This window comes from Quercus lobata, chromosome 11 (assembly GCF_001633185.2).
Source record: "Quercus lobata isolate SW786 chromosome 11, ValleyOak3.0 Primary Assembly, whole genome shotgun sequence".
Taxonomy (NCBI): Eukaryota; Viridiplantae; Streptophyta; class Magnoliopsida; order Fagales; family Fagaceae; genus Quercus; species Quercus lobata.
The window spans coordinates 25,431,682-25,452,414 of record NC_044914.1 but is presented as its reverse complement, the minus strand read 5'-3'; the positions used below and the strand labels follow the sequence as shown (position 1 = coordinate 25,452,414).

Below are 20,733 nucleotides of genomic sequence, written 5' to 3'. Positions count from 1 at the left end.
ACATACAAAGGAGAAATTAAAAATGGTTCGAATTTGTATGATCACCCTCTTCCTTCTGGCTACGCAGCTTCATTGGTCATTCATTCATGGTTCTAGTGATACAGTTAGAAAGGTGAATATATTTTTTTAATTTGTATGAATAGTAATAATGTATATTATTTAAAATTATAATTTCCTTCATATAATCAGAATTTTTTTTTTTTCATTACCACATAGGCATACATCGTGTACATGGGAGAGGCACCGCAGTCAAAAGCCTCTGCTATTGATCTTCATCACAACTTGCTTTCTTCAGTTGTTAAAGAGTAAGTGGGATGACAAAATATCTAAACATTACATGCTTATATCTAGGACTGATATCGGGTTGGGTCAGGTTGGTTTTACTGCCACCCGCAACCCGACCTGATAACAATCGAGTTTATCAAGGATAAACTCGACCCAACCTGAAAATTATGGGTCTCGGGTCGGGTCGGGTCGGGCATTGGGTTGGGTCTATCTTTTTTTTTTTTTTCAAATTGTGTGAAGGTGAAACTGTGAAAGGCCTACATAAACATTGAAATAGCCACCACTTTAATGAGTTATTAATGGGGAAAAAATTACTTACCCTATTACTCAAACTTGCCATTTAAAAGTTGTTATAGTTTTATTTTTATTTTTAAACTTCCATGTTTGAAGGATCTCCACTTTTTATGATAATAAATGTTAATTGCTTTTTTTTTTTTTTAAATTTTTTTATCAGGTTAATGCATGTCTGTTTAGGAAATATTTTATTGAAATTATTTTACTTATTTAGTTATCAAGAAGCATTTTCAACATGCAAATATCAACAATGCCATGGAAATCAAAATCCCAAATTTGTCATGTGTTTCTGACTCTTATTTTTCTTTCGTTACATTGATAGGACTCTCAAAAGTCAAAATCAATTCAAAACACATACTTTTTTTTTTCTTTTTTTTTGATTCGAAACACATACCTTTTTAACAGAGAGAAATTCAACATGCAAATTTAGTAGTTGTTTAGGCAATATTTTTATTGAAATTATTTTACTAATTTAGTGATTTACATTAATGTGAAAAATTAAATTCAATAATTTATTTATTGTCGTATAGGCTTAATGGTCGTGATTTCTTGATTAGACAACAAACTTTTACAATTTTTTTCCTTGTGTATATCTTGACACGCTCCTCATTGAATGAGAAAATTAAATTTACCATTTTTGTTTACATCAGCACTAGGCTTAGTTTGGAAATATACTTTCCAATAAGAAACAAGATCCTTGATATAATTAGGACTGAAATAAAATATTTTTTGAACAACAATTTGACTTTCACTATGGAAAATATTATTGTTAGAGTTATTCCTTTTTTGCAAATTCCAATTATTTTATTATCATTTTAACCTTCATTTGGATGGAAAGTATTGTCATTAGAAAATTATGCTACAGTAAACTAAATTATGCTAAAAATTATATTTGGAAATATTGCAAGAAAAGACCATTACTATTTAAATAAAATCAATATATAAAAACAACATTTGAAAGTTTCGAGAAAATGTCAAATAGGTTAGTTTGTATTTAAATATAACTTTTACAATTTCTTGATTAGGCAAAAAAATGTCATTTGGTGAAATGAAGGGAACTGACTAACTTTGTATGTATTCTAGTCTTATCTAAGAATAGAAGCAAATAGGTTAGTTTGATGCAACATTAGTACATTCCCTCTGCAGTTAATTAAAATGTGGTCATCGTGTGGCAAACACGAAATATTAATAAGTTGTAACGACTTGCTTTACAAATTAATGTCTTATTTTCTCTAGCTTTACAAATTTAGTTAATCTAAAACATAAGCTTAGTCAAATTCAATTTATTTTTATCTCACGCATATACTAATATATATTGAAAGTTGTTAAGAGCTTTGTAATTATGTTAAAAGTTATATTTGGAAATATTGCAAGAAAAGAGCATTACTATTTAAATAAAAACAATATATAAAATCAACACTTGACTTTGAAAATTACGGAAAATATCTATTAAAAATATTAAATAGTAGAGTTAATCTATGGAAGCTCATGAAAGACTATTGAAAATGCCCTTTAAACAATAAATTAAGAATATTAAATTCCATTATCCAATTAGGTGCTAAGTCTAACTAACGAGTATGGAATAGTATCATTTTCGTATTTGTTTCTATCATCATAAATACAGTCCTATTTTCTCTAACATAACCAAAAAAAAAAAAAAAAAACACTACATATCTCTCTCTCTCTCTCTCTCTTTTGAGGGGAATCTCTCTCTCTTGGGTCTATATCATATTTTTACTAAAAATAGTACAAGATTCTGAACCTTAGCTTCGTGCTTGTCTGATACATTAGTTGTGTGTGTGTGTGTGTGTTTTTTTTTTTTTTTTTTTTTTAAAGATCGGTCGGGTCGGGTTGGACTCGAAACCGACCCGAACCCAAGGCAGACCTGAATATTGGACCCGAACCCGACCCAAGTATCCATTCAACTCGCCCAAGACCCTTTGGGTCGGGTCGGGTCGTGTGGGTCGGGTTGGCCGGGTCAATGCTCAGTCCTACTTACATCTACTCATGTTTAGTTCAAACAATAGTTTTCCATTTGTTTCTTACATGGAATAGTTTTTTTTTTTTGTGGTAATTTATACCTGGAATAGTTCATGTAGAAATTAGTAAATGAGATATAAAGAAAAGAGAAGGAAGAAGAGAGAAAACATTGGAGTTTACATGATTTGGCCAAATGGCCAACAACTACGAGACGAGCTCAAAAGACTATATTTTCTCATACACCTTTCATGATAGTAAATTACAATAGAATCCATATTTATAATAGAATTACATACAAAAGTAATAAATAATCTTAATTTGAATTAAACATTAAATATTAATTGTCTCAATCCCATGATTTTCTCTAGCAATCAATCTCTTAATTTGTTCACTAGTCCCAAAATTTTCTCTAGCAATTAAAGTTGATTTGTTCTTCGCTTTCATGGAAAGTAAATTATACATTCCAACCGTTCAACTTCATATATAACAAATTCGGTAGGTATAATTTATACAAGGGTCAAAGATTTGGTGGTGGGGAGGGTTCCATAATGGCTATAGGACTTAGGACTTAGGAGCTTATCAATATGTATAGCATTGGACTTTTCTATGATATAAAATTAGTTTTTAGGGTGTAATCCATATATGATATGACATCACATCTAGCATGCAACAAATTGTAACACTTTTTCCCTCTCTTATGTGTGTATTTGTTTCTCAAAAAAATAAATAAATAATTGTCCCACATTACTTAAGAGAGAGTGTTGTATGTTGTATAACTTGCCCCATCCTCTCTTAAAAGTTACCATGGCTTTTGAATAGAGTTGTGGTGTGCCTTTGTGTTAGAACATCTTTCCCTCTCCCTTGTGTGTGTTTTTGTACTTTGTTTCTCATTAAAAAAAAAAAAAAATTTAAGTTGTAACATTTGGGTGGACAATTAAACGATTGAGTATTGCCGTTTTTCAGTGATCATATTGCCCAACAGTCCAGAATATATAGCTACACAAAGAGTTTTAATGCATTTGCAGCAAACCTATTGCCACAAGAAGTTCAAAGACTACAAGGTGCACATTAAAAACTTCATGTAACACATCATTTCTTTTTCTTTTTCTTTTTCTTGGGTTGATTGTCTTATGTAATTTATATACATATATGCATCCATTACAGAGAACGAAAATGTGGTGTCGGTGTTTCCTAGCAAAATGCAAAAACTTCATACCACAAGATCATGGGATTTCTTAGGAATGCCTCAATCAGTGAAGAGAAATCATCAAATTGAAAGTAATATTATTGTTGGTGTATTAGATACAGGTACTAAGTTAAGATTACTTCTTATAGAGTTTTGACTTTTCCATGTAACTTGTCATCGTGGAGGAATTTTAATCACTTTTCTAATCTTTCCATTCTCCTCCCCTTATTTTTTAGGAATTTATATCGATGCTCCAAGTTTTGACGACAAAGGATTTGGACCTCCTCCATCGAAATGGAAGGGTGCATGCCAAGTCAGAGGCAACTTCACTGGCTGCAACAAGTAAACAATCTCAATCTCTCTCCTAGATTGTGACCTACCACAAAACAATGTGTCTAATAACACAATATTTGATTAATTATTATTATTATTATTTTTTTTTTACAATAGTTAATATGGCGATGCACAATAAAAACAATGTTGAATGAATCTAAATTAAAGTAATTTTATTCCTATCACAAAATATCATATCAACCATTCTGAAAAAAATGTTGTCTTTTTAGATATTACTTTTGTACATGCATGGATGTCTCATTTAATTTCCAAGCCATTTACCATTTTATGCAGCAAGGTAATAGGTGCAAGGTTCTACAACCACGGTTCCACCACTCCCCACCCAAATCCATCCCCAATAGATGAGGAAGGCCACGGCAGTCACACTTCCTCCACCATAGCAGGTGCCTCGATAGCAGGGGCAAGCTTATACGGTTTAGCCAAAGGCACAGCTCGAGGTGGGGTTCCATCAGCACGCATTGCAATGTACAAGGTGTGTTGGGCCGATGGTTGCAGTGATATAGACCTTCTGGCTGGACTGGATGATGCCATTAATGATGGAGTTGACTTGATATCAATATCCATCGGAGGGGATTCGACTAGCTATTTTAATAGTCCCATTGCAATCGGTGCCTTTCATGCAATGAAGAAGGGGATTTTGACAACATGTTCAGCGGGGAATAACGGCCCATATTTGTATTCTGTGCAAAACACAGCTCCTTGGATATTGACTGTTGGTGCTTCTGGCATGGATAGGCAGTTTAGGACTCTAGTTAAAGTTGGAAATGGCATAAAAACTGCTGTAAGCTCCTTTTTTTTTTTGGTTGATAAGATTGCTCTAATTTACTTCTTTCTAATATTTGATGAGTCTTTGAGTTCTATAATATTTAATAATGAGTCTAATATTTCTTCATTGATTTGTGTGTTTTTCTAAATATTTATATGATTTTAACATATACATTTACTGGTGCATTGTATAACAGGGATTTTCCATCAACACGTTTTCACCAAATAAACAGATGTACCCTCTAACCACCGCAGTAAAAGCAGCCAATAGAAGTTTAGAACAAGATCACTCTCCCTGGTAATTATAAGGAATTTTTAACTAATGCTTACCCTTGACGCGATAGTCCCTTTACAAATATAAGTTCTTGTGGGATAAAGGGAAGAAGGGCAAGGACTAGAGTTCAAATCTCTAGGAATGAGTTTCACACATATACACTTAGATTATGTTAGAGTATGATTATTATTTCAAATTTAATTGAAGATCACCCTTGTCTGCTAATATTAGTAGCACTAACCAATTAAAGAATTGGGCAGGTTGTGTGATGATGGGAGTCTGGATGCAAATAAGGTTAAGGGAAAGATTGTGCTATGTAAAGAAGGACTAATTCAAGATTACATTAAGCAAATAGGTGGGTTGGGGGCTATTGTATCTTTCCAACAGCAATCAAATACAGGCTTTACATTTACCATCCCTGCTACCTTCATTGATAGTAATGTTGGTGACAAAATTGAAATATATGTTAACTCAACCAGGTAAGTATAGGGAACCATTTTTTTTTTTTTTTTTCATTATACCTATATTTATTTTCTAATTGATATTTTAACTTTCTTTACGGATTTTTTTTTTTTCATTGGTAAAACTTTCAGAGCCCCTCAGGCTGTCATATACAAGTCTATAGCAGTCCACAATGCCGCTACACCCTTTGTGGCTTCCTTTTCATCTCGAGGTCCGAACACAATCTCTTCCACCATAATTAAGGTAACCCTTGCAATGATTACCATTATAGGCATAAATTTGTGTATTTTTTTTTTAGCATATATACTAGAATGAGGGTTTTAAATTATATATGATTTGCAGCCGGATATTGTGGCACCTGGAATAGATATTCTAGCTGCTTACTCTAAACTTTCATCAGTGACTGGGGATCTTGAAGACAACCGATTTGATGTGTATAATATAATTTCTGGAACATCAATGGCTTGCCCTCATGTGGCAGCTGCCGCTGTCTATGTCAAATCATTCCACCCTAATTGGTCTCCCGCTGCAATCAAATCGGCCTTAATGACAACTGGTTAGTCCCCTTAAATTCTCCCATTTAAACTCATGATGTGTTAAAGATTAGTGCCACTTTACAAGAACCACCACTTGAATGGTGTCAATTAGAGGTTATTATTGTTTAATTGAAATTCTCTAATGCAATCACATTGCTAATTGTTTACCAGCAATGTTGTTAATACTTAACATGCCAATTGGTTTAGAGTAAATATTACACAGGTTAATATAAATCTATTGTGATAGCTTAATTCAAATCTTAATTGTGATATGGATTTTCTCCGTGATTAATGGAGATGATTATTTTCTAATAAGAAATTAATGATATTTATTTTACGAGTGATTTTAGAGATGCTACAAATTTTATTGCACTACCCTTACAAACTAGTGTGACACTATTCACACAAAAAATAATTTAAATATTTATTTATTAGATATTGAAGTTGCACCAATCAAATTTATAGTCACCTTAGTGTGTTAAGCTCAAGTAGTAAAATTTGTAATAATCTTAACATATGTATTCCCTCTGTGTAAACACATAGATCAAGATATCATCCCATACTTCCCAAAAATAAGTTTTATATGAAAATTAGCTAGGCTTTCTGAGTGTTTTATAATTTTGCTTCTTAATTGATGATCAGCGTCTGAATTGAAAATCAAAGATGTCCAAGCTGAGTTAGCCTACGGGGCCGGCCAAATTGACCCGGTTAGAGCACTGCATCCCGGTTTGATCTATGACATGTCAAAGTCCGACTACATCCGCTTCCTATGTAATGAGGGTTACTCCGGGACAGCACTAAAAGTGTTCACTGAAGAGAAAACAAATTGCTCAAGTATCCCTGACATTGGAGGACATGATGCCCTAAATTACCCATCCATGTATTTGCAACTTAATAGCGCTAACTCTAGTATATTAGCCATCTTTCATAGGACAGTTACAAATGTTGGCTTGGAAAAAGGTATATACAAGGCAATTGTCAAGGCACCAGCAACTCTCAAGGTCACTGTTGTTCCGAAAGAACTAGCTTTTAGTCACTTGTACGAGAAAAAATCTTTCATGGTTGTGATAAAGGGGCCACCATTGAACAATATTTCCAGTTTATCAGCATCACTGGAATGGAATGACGGTAAACACAGAGTTAAGAGCCCTATCCACATTTTTTTGGACATATAGGTCAAATTGTTGTTAGGCCTATATAATGTCTAATAGTGTAGAGCTTGGCAAGCTTTTTGTGTAAATCGTATATGGGTGCAAGCTTGGAACAAGTGGGGAATGCTTGTTATTTAACTCAGTTTTTTATGTGAAGTTTAGCTGATTTCAAATTTGCACACCACAATTTAGAGTTATTGATACTCTAAAATCTAAATGCATATTTTGCCACTATTTAATGTTTTTTTTTTTTTTTTTTTTGAGGAATAGGTAAGTCAATTTTATTAAGGTAAATCAGACTGAAATACATCAATTAAATCCTGTGGTAGTTCTTCTAACCACACATCTAAATCAGCAGATAAAACTGCTCTTTTGGCTAGAGAATGGGCTAAACTATTCCCCTCCCCTGTAGACATGACTGAAGCTACAAGTTTGGAACCAAAAGCTGGCTTTTTTAATATCTTCAACAACATGACCCTACTGTGTCCTATTCTTTTGTGGGTTATTAATAGCTGTAATAACCCTCAGTGAATCACCCTCCACCATCACGTGAGCAAGATAAAGCTCCTGGGCAAATAGGATAGCTCTCCGGGTGGCTAAGGCTTTGACCAAGTCTACTGAGCTAGGAAGTTGGATGTTCTGGCACATCGCAGCTATGATCATACCTTCAGCATCCCTCACTACCACCCCCAACCCTGCTCTCGCTGAACCTTCAAAGATGGCGCCGTCGAAATTAAGCTTATAAACTCCTAATTCTGGCGGCGACCAGTTCTGCCTTGGGTGTTGAACGGAGGTCCGAGATGGCCTGTCCTAAACGTCCCAAAACTCTTGCAACAACTCCTGAGCTCATCGCGCCGTTTCTCCTACAGCCCACACCGGCTGCTTCTCTCTCAATTTATATCGTCTAACCCAAATGCACCATGCAACCATTGAAAACAGAGCAGCAAAATTTGGGCTTGTATCTTCCAACACAGCAGCGACAAGATCACCAAAACTTCTGAAAATTTTTGAGCGTAGGGAGCTAAATGTTGGGTCCGATAGCCAAATACTTTTGGCTCCATCACACAGCCATAAGCAGTGAATGGAATCTTCAGGATGATCTTTACAGAGGTTGCAGAACTGATCAGGTAAGACATGCCGTGAGAACAAATTCAGGTTGGTAGGCAAAGACTCCCTTGAAGCTCTCCACACGAAATGCTTCACTTTGTTAGGTAACTGTAACTTCCATATACCATTCCAAAAATGCTTACAATGCTCTGTTTCGGATGAGCTAGGCAGAGTAGATCTGAATTTTGAGGATAACAGTTGGTAAGCGCTCTTAACCGAGTAGTTCCCATCATTGGTGAGTGGCCAAATAAGCAAATCCTCCATTGGAAAATGAGTAACCGGAATGCTTTGAATACTCTTAGCTTCCCATGGTAAGAAAGTCTACTCAATAAGCTCCTTGTTCCAAACTTTAGTGCCAGGGATGAATAGATTCTTCACTTAGGTCAGAGATGGATTAATATTGGGAGATACAATCTTCCCACTCCCTTGACAATTCAGCCACCTATGATTCCAAATGTTTATGGATGACCCGTCTCCGACTCTCCACCATGCACCCTTGCAAATAACCTCTCTTGCATGTAAAATACTTTTCCATGCAAAAGAACTTCGTTGATTGAAGTCTGCTTCCAGAATGCTACTTGATGGGAAGTATTTTGGTTTAAACACCTTGTACAGCAGCGTACCTTTCTCATGAAAGAGTCTCCACACTTGTTTACCAAGGAGTGCATCATTAAACTGTCTGAGATCCCGAAACCCCATTCCTCCCAAAGGCTTTGGAGAACAAAGTATTTATAATTTACCATTTTGTTGTAATATAATTCCGCAAAAATGGGATAGGAGATTTGGACTCTATAAAAACTAGTTGAAAAAACACATTAATAAAATGGTCTGACATATGTCATTTATGATAACTCTAACCTTATTTGAAATTTTGTGAAGAAAGAGTGCTCCAGTGATATATAGCTCATTAGATAGCTGGATTGAGTACTAAAGAACAAGAGATTTAATTAAAAATGATCTCTTACAAACAACTCCACGGCTAATCATCCCGCTAGAGCAATTCAGATTGCCATACTCCAAATTCTCCAAAGAATTGCCTTCTGTGAACTGACCAATAAATCCTTGGCAAAGAGGCTTGAGGATGAGAATTCTTTGTCGCCACCCAAAACAGGCATGACCCCACCCCCACATCTTCACCTTACACACATAGTGATGCAGTAACGAATGCATCAGTAGCAGCTAAGTGTCCAGCTGCATCAATGTAAATCTCCAATGCGTAATCAAATAGGCTTAAATGATGTAATTAAATTAATATCAGTTTGTGCAAGAATTAAGAATAAGTTACAGCCATGTGGCAGTTTGTTCTTGTTAAAATATTTTTATAAAAATAGTAATATTTTATATTTATTACCTTTCATTCAACTATCTGTTATGAGTTGCCAACCTAGTAAACGTTAGTGGCTAATGTTTTTCCCTTTATCAGGTTGCGTTTGGATAGCTTATTTTTTGCCAACTTATTTTTGTTACTATTCATGGGTCTCATTGCATTTTTTAGTACTATTCATGGGCCCCACTATATTATTTCAGCTAATTTTTACCTTTATCTATAGTATTTTTAGCAAAAAGTTTTCAGTATCAACAAAATAAGCAAATTCCAAACAGACCCTCAATCTTAATACATTGTTTTTAATTCTGACCTTAATTGGCTGAAGTTATTGTCATTAGTGCTCAAACGGTTTTTAACTTTATGGCTATCCAAACCTTTAGTATTTGTCAAACGTTTTGAACACAAAAAACGTCAGGAAGATTAATTGTATTTAAACATGGGATTAAATGACAAGGTTTCACCTTAGACAGATATATATTCCCTTGGTTATTTCCGGTTTAGCTATTTCATTTTTTTATCGGCCAACTTTATTTGAGAGCTTGCCAATATATATATTTACACACACATATATACATACATATATATATATATATATATATGTAATGATCTAAACTTTTATATATTGCAACCACGCTTTCTACACAATATTTTTCTGGGTAATAAGGTTACTCATTCTAAGTGTCCAACAGCATCAGTGAAGGCCATGAACTTACCTTCCTGATCACTATTAGAATCATGATCAGATCTTTCACCGTCACTTAAAGTGACAGCCATGGCCTTTCCTTTAGACCTCAAGTATGTAGGACATTTAGATTTTATATGTCCATAACCTTGACAATCAAAACATTGTTGACCAAAAGAACTGCTAGAAGTTTGACCAACCTTTTCTTTTCCAAAATTAGATTTTTCGAATGAATCATTCTTTTTTTGAGATCCAAGATAGAACGAATGAATCATTCTTAGGTTGCTCATTCTTCTTCACATTCTTATAGTTAGCAAAGTTTTTGTTTCTTGCATTTTTATTGTTATTTTCAAAAAAATTTTGAATTGTTTAGTAAGGTAAGCAATTTCAATAGAAGAGATTTCATTGTGAAACACACTATCATCAACATCATCTACTGATTTCAAGGCCAAAGATTTTGACTTTTGGTCTTAGGAAGGTTAGACTCATAAATTTGAAGGGATCCTACAAGTTTATCAATAGGAATGGTATCCACATCCTTACTCTCAGTGATGGTTGTCACTTTGGGTCTAAAGTCTTTTGTTAAGGATCTTAAGATTTTTCTATCTTAGGTTTCTCATAATCTTCACGCAGATTAAATGCTAAGTTAACAATGTCATTGAGTTTAGCATAAAATTCATCAAATGATTCATCCTCAGACATTTTGATACTCTCAAATTTAGAAGTCAACTGTTGCAATTTATTGATTTTGACAGCTTTAGTTCCTTCAAGTATAGTTTGCAAGATATTCCATGTAGTGTGTGCTACTTCTACATTAGATATCTTTTTAATTTCTTCTAGTGAAACAACATTAAATATAGCATTCATAGCCTTGCTGTTATAACTAGTAGCTTCCTTTTGAGCATCAGTCCAAAGAAGTATAAGATTTTTCCCAACCAGTTTCAACAGACAATTGTACTCTCTCATCCAGAGATTTCAAGAAGGCTTTCATCCTCACTATATATAATTACTTCCATCAAGGTGGGGAAAGATCACACCTCTAGTACTTTTTAAATTGGATATGTCTTTTTGTTTTAAATATACCATGATAAGTAGGGGTAGGTTTTAATTTTCACCTTTTATTTAGTTGTAGGTGACGTGGCAATCTTTCATTAAAACAAAAGAAGATTCCAATTAAAAAAGTAATGGAGGTAAGCCACACCCCTCGCCACGAACATTATATGTATTTGTTCATTTATTATAAAAATTTGAGTAAATTGTATTAATGTTTGTGCATTTGATTTTTTTGACCATTTTTTCACTCCTATACTTTTGTATACAAATTTGATGAAGTTTGTTCACTCACCCATTTTACAGGTGTTTTTTTCCTCTCAGGTAGAGTGCAAGATACAAATTCAAACTTGTAAGATATTTCCTAAAATAGATATACGTGTGAATCGTTTCATTGAACGCAAAAGTCAATTATGGACTGAATTATGCATTCGTTCATTTTCACAAAATAATTGCTGCGATCTATGTATAACCAGGGAGACGGCATATTGTGGAAGATGTAATTATTTAGCGTTAACCTTTTTATGGACCTTCTTGTTGCAATTCAGTGATAATGTTTGGCCTCCTTTACATGGAGAATTAAGGTTCTAATCCCCTACTTGTTGTAACAAATAATTTCTATTTTTTTAAAAAAAAAAATTAGGAAGCTTCTTAATTTTGCTAGGCTATCAACTATAATTTTAGAAAATCGAAAAAAATTACTTTTTTTTTTCCTTTTTTTTTTTCGAAAATTCAATAATAATGACGGGAAAATGAAGATTTGAACCTTGGATATCATGAAGACACCAGAAAGTGCCAACTAGGACCTATGAGCAGGAGCAGCTTGATGCATTTGGGGGCCTAAGACGAAAATTGATTATCTTGTATTAGATGCAAAATTACTACTAATTAATATGAATTACGTAAATTTTTTTTCTTTTTGTTAGAAATTTTATAGACAGAAAAAGTTTGACAAAATTTTTCGTACTTGTTGATGTGTCTGATTGGTAGCGGTAAGTAAAAAAGCGGTATTAGTGGTAGACTTAGACAGGGACGGAGCCAAAACTTGATCTTAGGGGGGGCAGTTTTGCTGTTAGTTGCGTGCGGTGGCTCTAGCTTCTGGCTTAGTTACTTAATAGCTAATGAGGTTTTGTGTGTGTGTGTGTGTGTGTGTGTGTGTGTGTGTGTGTGTGCATCCAGATATGGACAAAATTATTTTGTTTAAATTTTTTTTAAGGGTTAGGTTGTTTGTTTTAGGTAAAATTGGTTGATTGAGTTTAATTATTTTTAGCTTTACTATTGGTAATTTTTGTTGTTGAATAATTTTTTTGACTTGTTTATTTTGTTTTAGATTTTAGATCTGGTCTTTAAAAAGAGGAAAATGCTAGAATTACAAACTTTTTTTACAAATTATTAATGTGGTGAATGGTTATTAGTAAGTAAAAATGTGATGTAAGTGATGAGTTCAGATGCAAACCAATAAAAGTTTACTCCCACAACAATTTGTAAAAATGTTATAGAAAATTTTGTGGCTAGAGTAGTACTCCTAAAAGAATCAATGATAATATTATGGGAGGAAAAGTGTGATTTTATATAACAAAATTGCTAAAATTGGTGACTATGTATATATTAATTAAAAAAAAAAAAAAAATAGGGGGGCCATTGCCCCTCCAAGTCCAAGTCTCCCTCCGTCCCTAGATTTAGATGAAAACTAGTAAAAGTTTGCTAACTCAACTCTTATTATTTTTTTTTAGCAGTGCAATATTCACTATATTTTTTACAACAAATCCTACGTTTTAAGTTGCCTTTTGTTTTCTATTTGAAAATATCACTGTAATTATTATTTTTTGTCATCAATAACAACCTACTACTTAACATTAGTTGTAAAAATGTTATGAAAAATATTGCAGACGTTGCATTTTTCTCTCTTTATTATTTGTTTTTCATTTTGTAAAAAAATATTATTTTATTTATTGATTATAAATAACCCTATTGATTAAAAATTGGAGGCCTTTTTTTTTTTTTTTTTTTTTTTTTTTTTTTTTTTTTTTTTTTTTTTTTTATACTTGGGGACTTAGGTGATCACATTTCTTGCTTTAGCATTCAGCCGGCTCTGCCTATGAGTATAATTTCACAAATTTCATTAAGGGTAAATTGTATTCTCTAACCTATAATTTTAGATTAGTTGTAACTATAAATATGATGGATTGTAAATATAAACGGTAATGCCATTATGCGTGTGTGTATATATACACATACATTTAAATTGATATGATGGATTAAAAATATAAAGGATTATCCATCAAGATGGAAGTTCCCTTAATAAAGTGGTAAAAAATTAGAGATAATTGATCAAATTCAAGAAAATCTTTAAAAAAATTAAAATTTTATCTAAAAGATTTTAAATAGAAAAAATTACAGTAAATTCATATGTAGTTAGACCTATTTTAATTGTGCTGTGCACATTATCACTTCTATTAAAAACAGGAGAAAATATGTCTTTTTCTTTTGTTTTATGTCTCTCTCCTCCCCTTTCAATGGGAAAAAAAATTCAAAATTTTTTTTTTTTTGATAATGATAAAAACTTTAGTGCCATCAAGAACTCTAATTTTCTCACTTTGTTCCCACTCAATTGCTTTCCAGAAAGGTCATCGTGCTATACACACACAAACATATATATATATATATATATATATATTTGCAATTGTATCCGTTAGTAAAGAAACATTCATCTTAGCAATTTGTTTTATTATATAGAAAGAAAGAAATGGAATGGGTGAATAAATATATACCTTAAACCAGACCTCGATGATGTTTGGGAAATTAGGAAGGTTCCATTTGTGGATTGGAGTGGGAACATAATATGAGAAGATCGATAAGATACAAAACTTTAGCACAATTAGTCTCAATCTTTTTGTTAGGTTCTAAAGTTTAGGATTTTATGTATTTAGAACTCTAATGTGTATTGTTGGCAAACCATGATCAAAACAATGTGTTTAGAAGTTTTTAAAGCTAGCTCAAAGTTGTGTGTCAATGTAAAGTTGGAATCAAGTTTATAGCAGGAAGCATTGTGCCTTTCGGCCTGGCTCGATCGATCGAACGACAGGCTCAACCAATCGAAGCTCGGGCAGAATACTTTTCTACAGATTCGTCCAACTCAGCCCTATTTGTTTTAAAACGTTTTTAGGGTTTCTTATTTGTCCTAAGTATAAAAGGCAAACCCTAGCCATGTTTTAGGGTTGCTCATAATTGCGGTTTGTGTAAATCTCTTGTGAGATCTAGAGGAGCTTTCCTTTACACAAACTTAGGGTTTTCAAGGAGAAGATTTATCTACACCTTGATGATCAATTCAGTTGCTGCCATTGAAGTTTAAAGAAAACACAAGCGGGTGTGCTTGTAGCTGGTGGTGAATCCAAAGAAAGAAGGAGTCCGTGGATTCGGAGCTTGCACGTGGTCGTGTCAGTAAGTTCTACTGGTTGGTAGCAATAAGTAGTCGAGTGTAGGGGCTTGTAAGTCTTATTGTATGAACTTCGATTCCTTCAAGATAGTGGATTCAAGTTTACCTTGAGGATAGCTAGGTCAAATCTTCCCCAGGTTTTTACTGGTTTGGTTTCCTGGGTGATCATATCTTGTGTTATTTATTTTCCGTTGCTTTGCATGATTTGATCTTTATTATTGTATAACCTAGACTTGTTTAATTGGACTAAGTAACAACTTGGCTAATTATCTAGGTTTAATCAATTGTTTAAGGGGTCTAAAAACTGTCACTTTCATTTCCTCCAAAACCTATATGCAATTTCTTCAACCCATCAAAACCTTTTTCCCATTTTTCCTTTCACCCTCAAATTCACCTTCACTCAAATTTTCCTCATTTTCTTCTTTATGAGATTGCTAGCGTCCAATGCCCCAGATTAAAAATAGCAAGTTGTATTGAGTGTTTAGAAATAGCAAGTTGTATTTTGAAGGCCTACAACTGCACTTGTTGTAGTCTGGAAATGGGATTGGGATTACTAAGTGAAATTCTAGAACACAACACATTAAACTGTTCCATGAACTCGACTTAGCTTCGGGACTTTCACCCAGCTTCAGTTGGTTGTGTAGTTTTTTTCTTAGAGATTTAGCTAATCTATAATAATAATAATAATAATAATAATAATAGGTGAAACTGAGAGAAACTTAAATTAGAATTCCAAATTAGAGTTCTAATTTTGTGCCATGTGTCCTAAATTATTTATTCTTAAAGAGTTTTATTTCTTAATTTTAGAATCAAATGTAGGATCACATTATAAATATTTATCTAAGTGAGTTATTAAATACAAAAACCAAAAAGTCTAGAATAAATTAATCGTAAAAAAAAAAAAGCTTCACAATAATTTTTTTAAAAAAGACAATTTACATTTTATACCTAATAATATCCTTACAAATTTTTTTAAAGAGTTAATAAAATATAAAAATGACTATCAATAGTATTTAAATTATATATAGGAATTATATTATGCATTTTATTGTATATCTTTAAGTGTATCCATGCAAATGCATGGGGTTACAAGCTAGTATCTTATAAAGTGTGACTGTGAGTCAATAAGTATTATTACAGTGTTTAGGGCATGAAGTTTGGGTCTATCAAACAAATATACTTTTGTTTTTGAGAAGATATCAAGCAAATACCTTTGTTGTTTGTTTTTATACTTTGGCCTCATTGCAATCCAAATTTTGGTTCCGTCCTTGGTCACGCTATGGCACCACCACCAGGTTAAGGAGGACTTGAACAACCCATGAACCCCATTTTTCACAACACGTGAAAAAAAAAAAAAAAAAAAAAAAATCACCTAATGAGAAGTGCTTGATGATGTGACAAATTTTCAGGTTATGAACACCGAAGATATTGAAATATTGTAACAATTTGCTGCCTGTTACAAAAGAAGAAACTAGCAATTGTTAATGTTTCCCCAAAAGCAACATGAGGTGGGCCCAACTCAAAGCATGTTTAATATCCAAATTTCATGAAATATGAAAGAAATCCGAAACGATTGTCAGGAAGTGAAAGACACGGTGGGATGAATTGAAGTTGTATAGTTAATTTTATTGATGTGTGAGAAGATTATGGTGGTGGGATGAATATCTGTAGGGATCTAACAATATATTTCTTTTTTATGGTTTCTGTGCTAATTGTTGTCAAAACGACTAAACATTTTAAATCAATTATAATTATTATAAATAAAAATATTTTCTCATATAAAGAAGAATGGCATAGTTTAAATCAATTATTATTGTAAGAACGCGTTTTGGATCCTTGGCCTAAGATATGATTGGATCCAAACCCAATAAGCCCAATACAATGAATTTGTAGAGAATGGGTTGAAAAACTAGGCTCTAATGAATGACTTAACAGTTAGAATGCATTTTAAAAGATAATCAAACAGAAATGGACTGGATTTCTCTAAGTAAATTTGTCCTCGGCACAATCTGAAGAGGTATATTCTAGTATATATTGATTGAAAATGGTTACAGATATAGTTCAAGCTGCTACAGTGCTTTCTCTTACAAATTTCCGATCCTCTTCTTTTAAGGTCTCCATTCCATTTTATACTATCTTCCCCTAGTATCCCTACCCTCCACGTGCAAATCAGATCTCTAGGATTGGTTTTTGTCCCATCAGCATCTCCTTAAAGTCTTTGGGTAGTAGCTGGAAGGATGAGAATTACTGTTCAAGGATCACTTCATCATTAATGTGGTCAGAGAGTTAGCTGTGGTATATTTAATGTGGTGATAGCAGCTTTTCTCAAAATATTTGTAGCTTTCCACTGTCATGTCCCTTCTTAATGTTTATCCTTATCCCAGGGAACGGTCTAGAATGTTGCTCTTGATGACAGTACACTTCCTCTTACCTTGGCTTTACTCTGCCGAGATGACACTCCTCCTCGAACCTTTGCTAGGCGATCCTGATCGGATTTTACCCCTTTACCTACTACCACTGACCCTCATGCAAGCAATTATTCATCCTCGAATTAGTTACATCCTCGGATTGGGCCCATGGCCCAATACATGTGTAGAGATGTGCTCCTGGGCTTTTCTCCCCCATAATAGCCCCTCAAAATTCTTCTTTATGGCTCATCGGAAAGAAAGAAGGATTTTGATGTCACAAAAATCACTCTGTGCTCATCATGTGCTGTATCAGATTCGGCAGTTGCCTTTTTAATTTCCCAAGGTTTGCTCCTAACGCTTCGGTATTCGAGAGGCGCCTTCATTAAATTTTGACGGTTCTATGTTCCCCATGTTCTACGGTGTGATGCGGATCCAACGATTAAGAGTCTTGCTAGAAACCAGGCGGGATCTTTCTCGCTCGCAACCTTTCCCTTTGATATAAATATGGTTCAAATCAATCATTCTCCTCACTTTAATGCTTTAGACATTGAACCTGCAATTTCACTCACTCTACTCGTGCCCTTACAAATCTCAAGAGCCTTGTTCGAGAAGTCCTTTCCTTTTCTAAGTAAGTCTTCAGAAACCCTCCCATTTTATTTTTCATCTACTTTTTCTTTTTTCCGTGTCTATTTCTCCTCGGCTCTATTAGCTTTCTTCTCCTTTTCCTTAGTATCAATGGCCCGTCTCTAGACATGGGTAGATTTGCTTACCTAGTAGATTCTGAGGAGGGGATAGCGAATTGTAGAACCCAATATAGGATCCCACCAAATGCTTACATTAGGTATTGCAAGGAAGGGGAATGGTTTGAGAAAAAGCAAGAGGGTGAAGTAATGATCCCAATGATTGCCTTTATAGAGGGAGGGATGAAATCCCTATAGGTATTGTCACCAGAGATTATCTTAGAGTTCATAGGCTAACTCCTATCCAATGTGCCCCAAACATGTTTAGGATTTGGGAGAGTATAGATGCCCTTAACGAGAAAATGGGCCTAGGGCGCTTACCTACCATAACGTTAACTGGGTTTACAATCTCCACCACCTAAAGGGGCAAGGGTATTACCTAAAGTCTAGGTACCCTGAAGTTAGACTAATTCAATGCCTCCCCAACTCAAATAAAGGCCTAAAAAAAGACTTTCTGATCATCTTAGGGGAGTAGCATGATGGCCTCCCCTGCCCAACGAGAGAGGGGAAACTAGGTAGGGCTTTAGGTCTAGGTTTCTTATTTTGGAATCATTTTCTTTCTCATATTTTTTATTTGTATCAGTATAGGAATTTTCCTTTGACTCGTTCTTCTTTTTTTTGCTAACAATGTTTTTCTGTCTTTTTTGACGGGTTTGCAAATCTAAATGCCGCTGTACCAAACTTCAATATGGTAATTCAATCAAGCTTAGACCAGATTTTAAAGGCCGAAGTATTCGTCCATAGTGACGGCGAGCTTCGTGCAGCACATCTGATCCTTAGCTACGATCCTATCTCCAAAGCCTTCTTGGCACCTAAGCGTGTCATCAAGGCAAAGGACCCCCATTTACATCGGATCAATGTAGCAGCTCCGGGCTTTCTCACCACTGGTCCCCTCCCTGGGGGCGTCCATGTTACAGCTCCCATACTTGAAGGCATACCAAAAGTAGGAGCCTCATCTTCCCATCCAGTCATCAAGGAAGAGAAAGAAGAAAAAGAAGAAGAAGAAGAAAGAATAGTCGAAGTGTCCAATTCAAAGGATGACTTTGACGTCTTCAATCAGCCTTCATCTCCTGAAGCTCCTGTTGGTGACCTTGGCGATCCTTTCCTTGTACAAACAGATCACGCTCAAGAAGAGGCTGCCATTTCAGCAGACATGGGAATCCAAAGAAAACAAAGGACCGACCTGCTGGAGGTGGTGGAGTCCTCAGTTGGGGCAAAGCACCAGAGAAGCCCTCCCAGGCCAAACTTCCTCCCCTTCCCCCAATTCAGCCTGCTAATCATAAATGTAAAAGGGACCAGAGGGGGCAGGAAGTAGTGGAAGGGGGGAAGGGCCCACAGACTAAGGAGTCTCTACCCCTCAAGGGAGCCAAATAGCCCAGGGTGACTCAAACCTAGGTAGATAAGAGAGGCAAGTCCTCGGAGGCAATCCCTGCTTGGACCCCAGCCATGATACTGGATGGGGCCCCTCTACCAGCTAATGCCTTGATCAGAAATTTCCAAGGTGGAATGATTGGCTATGCGGCTGATGCCGCTAAGCAAGCCTTACTCCATCTTGTAGATATGGCCAACCTTCGAGAGATGAGGAAACATGAGGTTTTCCTTAGCATAAAAAGGGATCTCGCCCTAGTAAGTTCCATGAATATCTCTCAATTTCTATTACCATAGCAATTACTTCTTCATACTTATATATATATATATATATATATATTGTTTCTTGTTGTGGCCTTCCCCTTTTTTATAGGCTATTCAGGCTGCCCACAGGGTTGAAGAGATAGTCATCAGCTCCCACAGGCTAGCCAGGGATGAAGAGAGTAGGCGCATTGCCGCTGTGAAGGCCTTTGAGATAGCTGAAAAGAAGTCTCAAGACCTCACAACCAAGCTAGCAGAGGTCAACCATGCCAAGAAAAGTGTCGAGTCTGCCTTAAACATGGTAGAGAGGCAGGCTGAGAGTCAAAGGTTGATCCTTCTCTAGACAAAGGACCAGCTAGCCATTGCCAAGGAGTAGATAATAGCCTTGGACAAAAAACTGGAAGAGGCTAAGAAGGCTAAAGAATAAGCTAAACAGGAGGGCTACGTTATAAGGGTTGCTGAGACCGAGGATGCCCTAAAGGTTAAGGTCGTGGAGGTATGTAGACATTACTACCTCCAAGTGTGGAATGAGGCTCTTGACCAGGCTGGGGTTGAGGCCTCTTCAGCCTTTAGGAGAGTAGTGAATGTGTACTACCCCCCAGCCCTTTGCACCTCTGTCCTTCCAAGCTCTAAGGCCAGCTTGGTCACCTCGGAGGTAGAAGAAGGCCAAGCAAGCCCCTCCAAGGCCCTTTCCTCATCCCACACTTCTCCTCAGGAAGCGATGCAGGCCAAGGACCCTGAAAAAGCAACAGAGACTAACAAGGAAAACACTCAGGATGCTGCTCAGCTGTCAGTGGCCCCCAGTGACCCTTCAAAGGAAAAAGAGGCTTCCAAGAACATGGAGATCGTGCTGGCTACTCTTCCAATACCTCCAAAGGCAAGGGCCTAGCCTTTACCACAGCAGCCTCTACTTAGCCACCAAAAAACCCTAAGGACAAGCTTGTAATAAAGATGAAATCTTAGATAGCATTTGTGTGTGTGTGTGTGTGTTTTTTATTTTTTAATTTTTAATTTTTTATTATTATTTTTTTTTACAGTTGTATTAGATATTTTTTGTAACCTATCTA

The 20,733-nt window shown here is 35.2% G+C and overlaps 1 protein-coding gene across 1 annotated transcript; it reads left to right on the top strand.

Annotated features, from left to right (window-relative positions):
• Nucleotides 1–6: 6 nt before the first annotated feature.
• LOC115967294 (subtilisin-like protease SBT4.15) lies at nucleotides 7–7,489 on the top strand. Its single transcript, XM_031086371.1, has 11 exons — nucleotides 7–112; nucleotides 217–305; nucleotides 3,523–3,620; nucleotides 3,724–3,867; nucleotides 3,982–4,087; nucleotides 4,373–4,880; nucleotides 5,062–5,162; nucleotides 5,399–5,617; nucleotides 5,732–5,843; nucleotides 5,943–6,156; nucleotides 6,779–7,489. The coding sequence occupies exons 1-11, from the start codon at nucleotides 23–25 to the stop codon at nucleotides 7,309–7,311; spliced, it is 2,214 nt and encodes a 737-aa protein (XP_030942231.1). The 5' UTR covers nucleotides 7–22; the 3' UTR covers nucleotides 7,312–7,489.
• The last annotated feature ends 13,244 nt before the right edge of the window (nucleotides 7,490–20,733 follow it).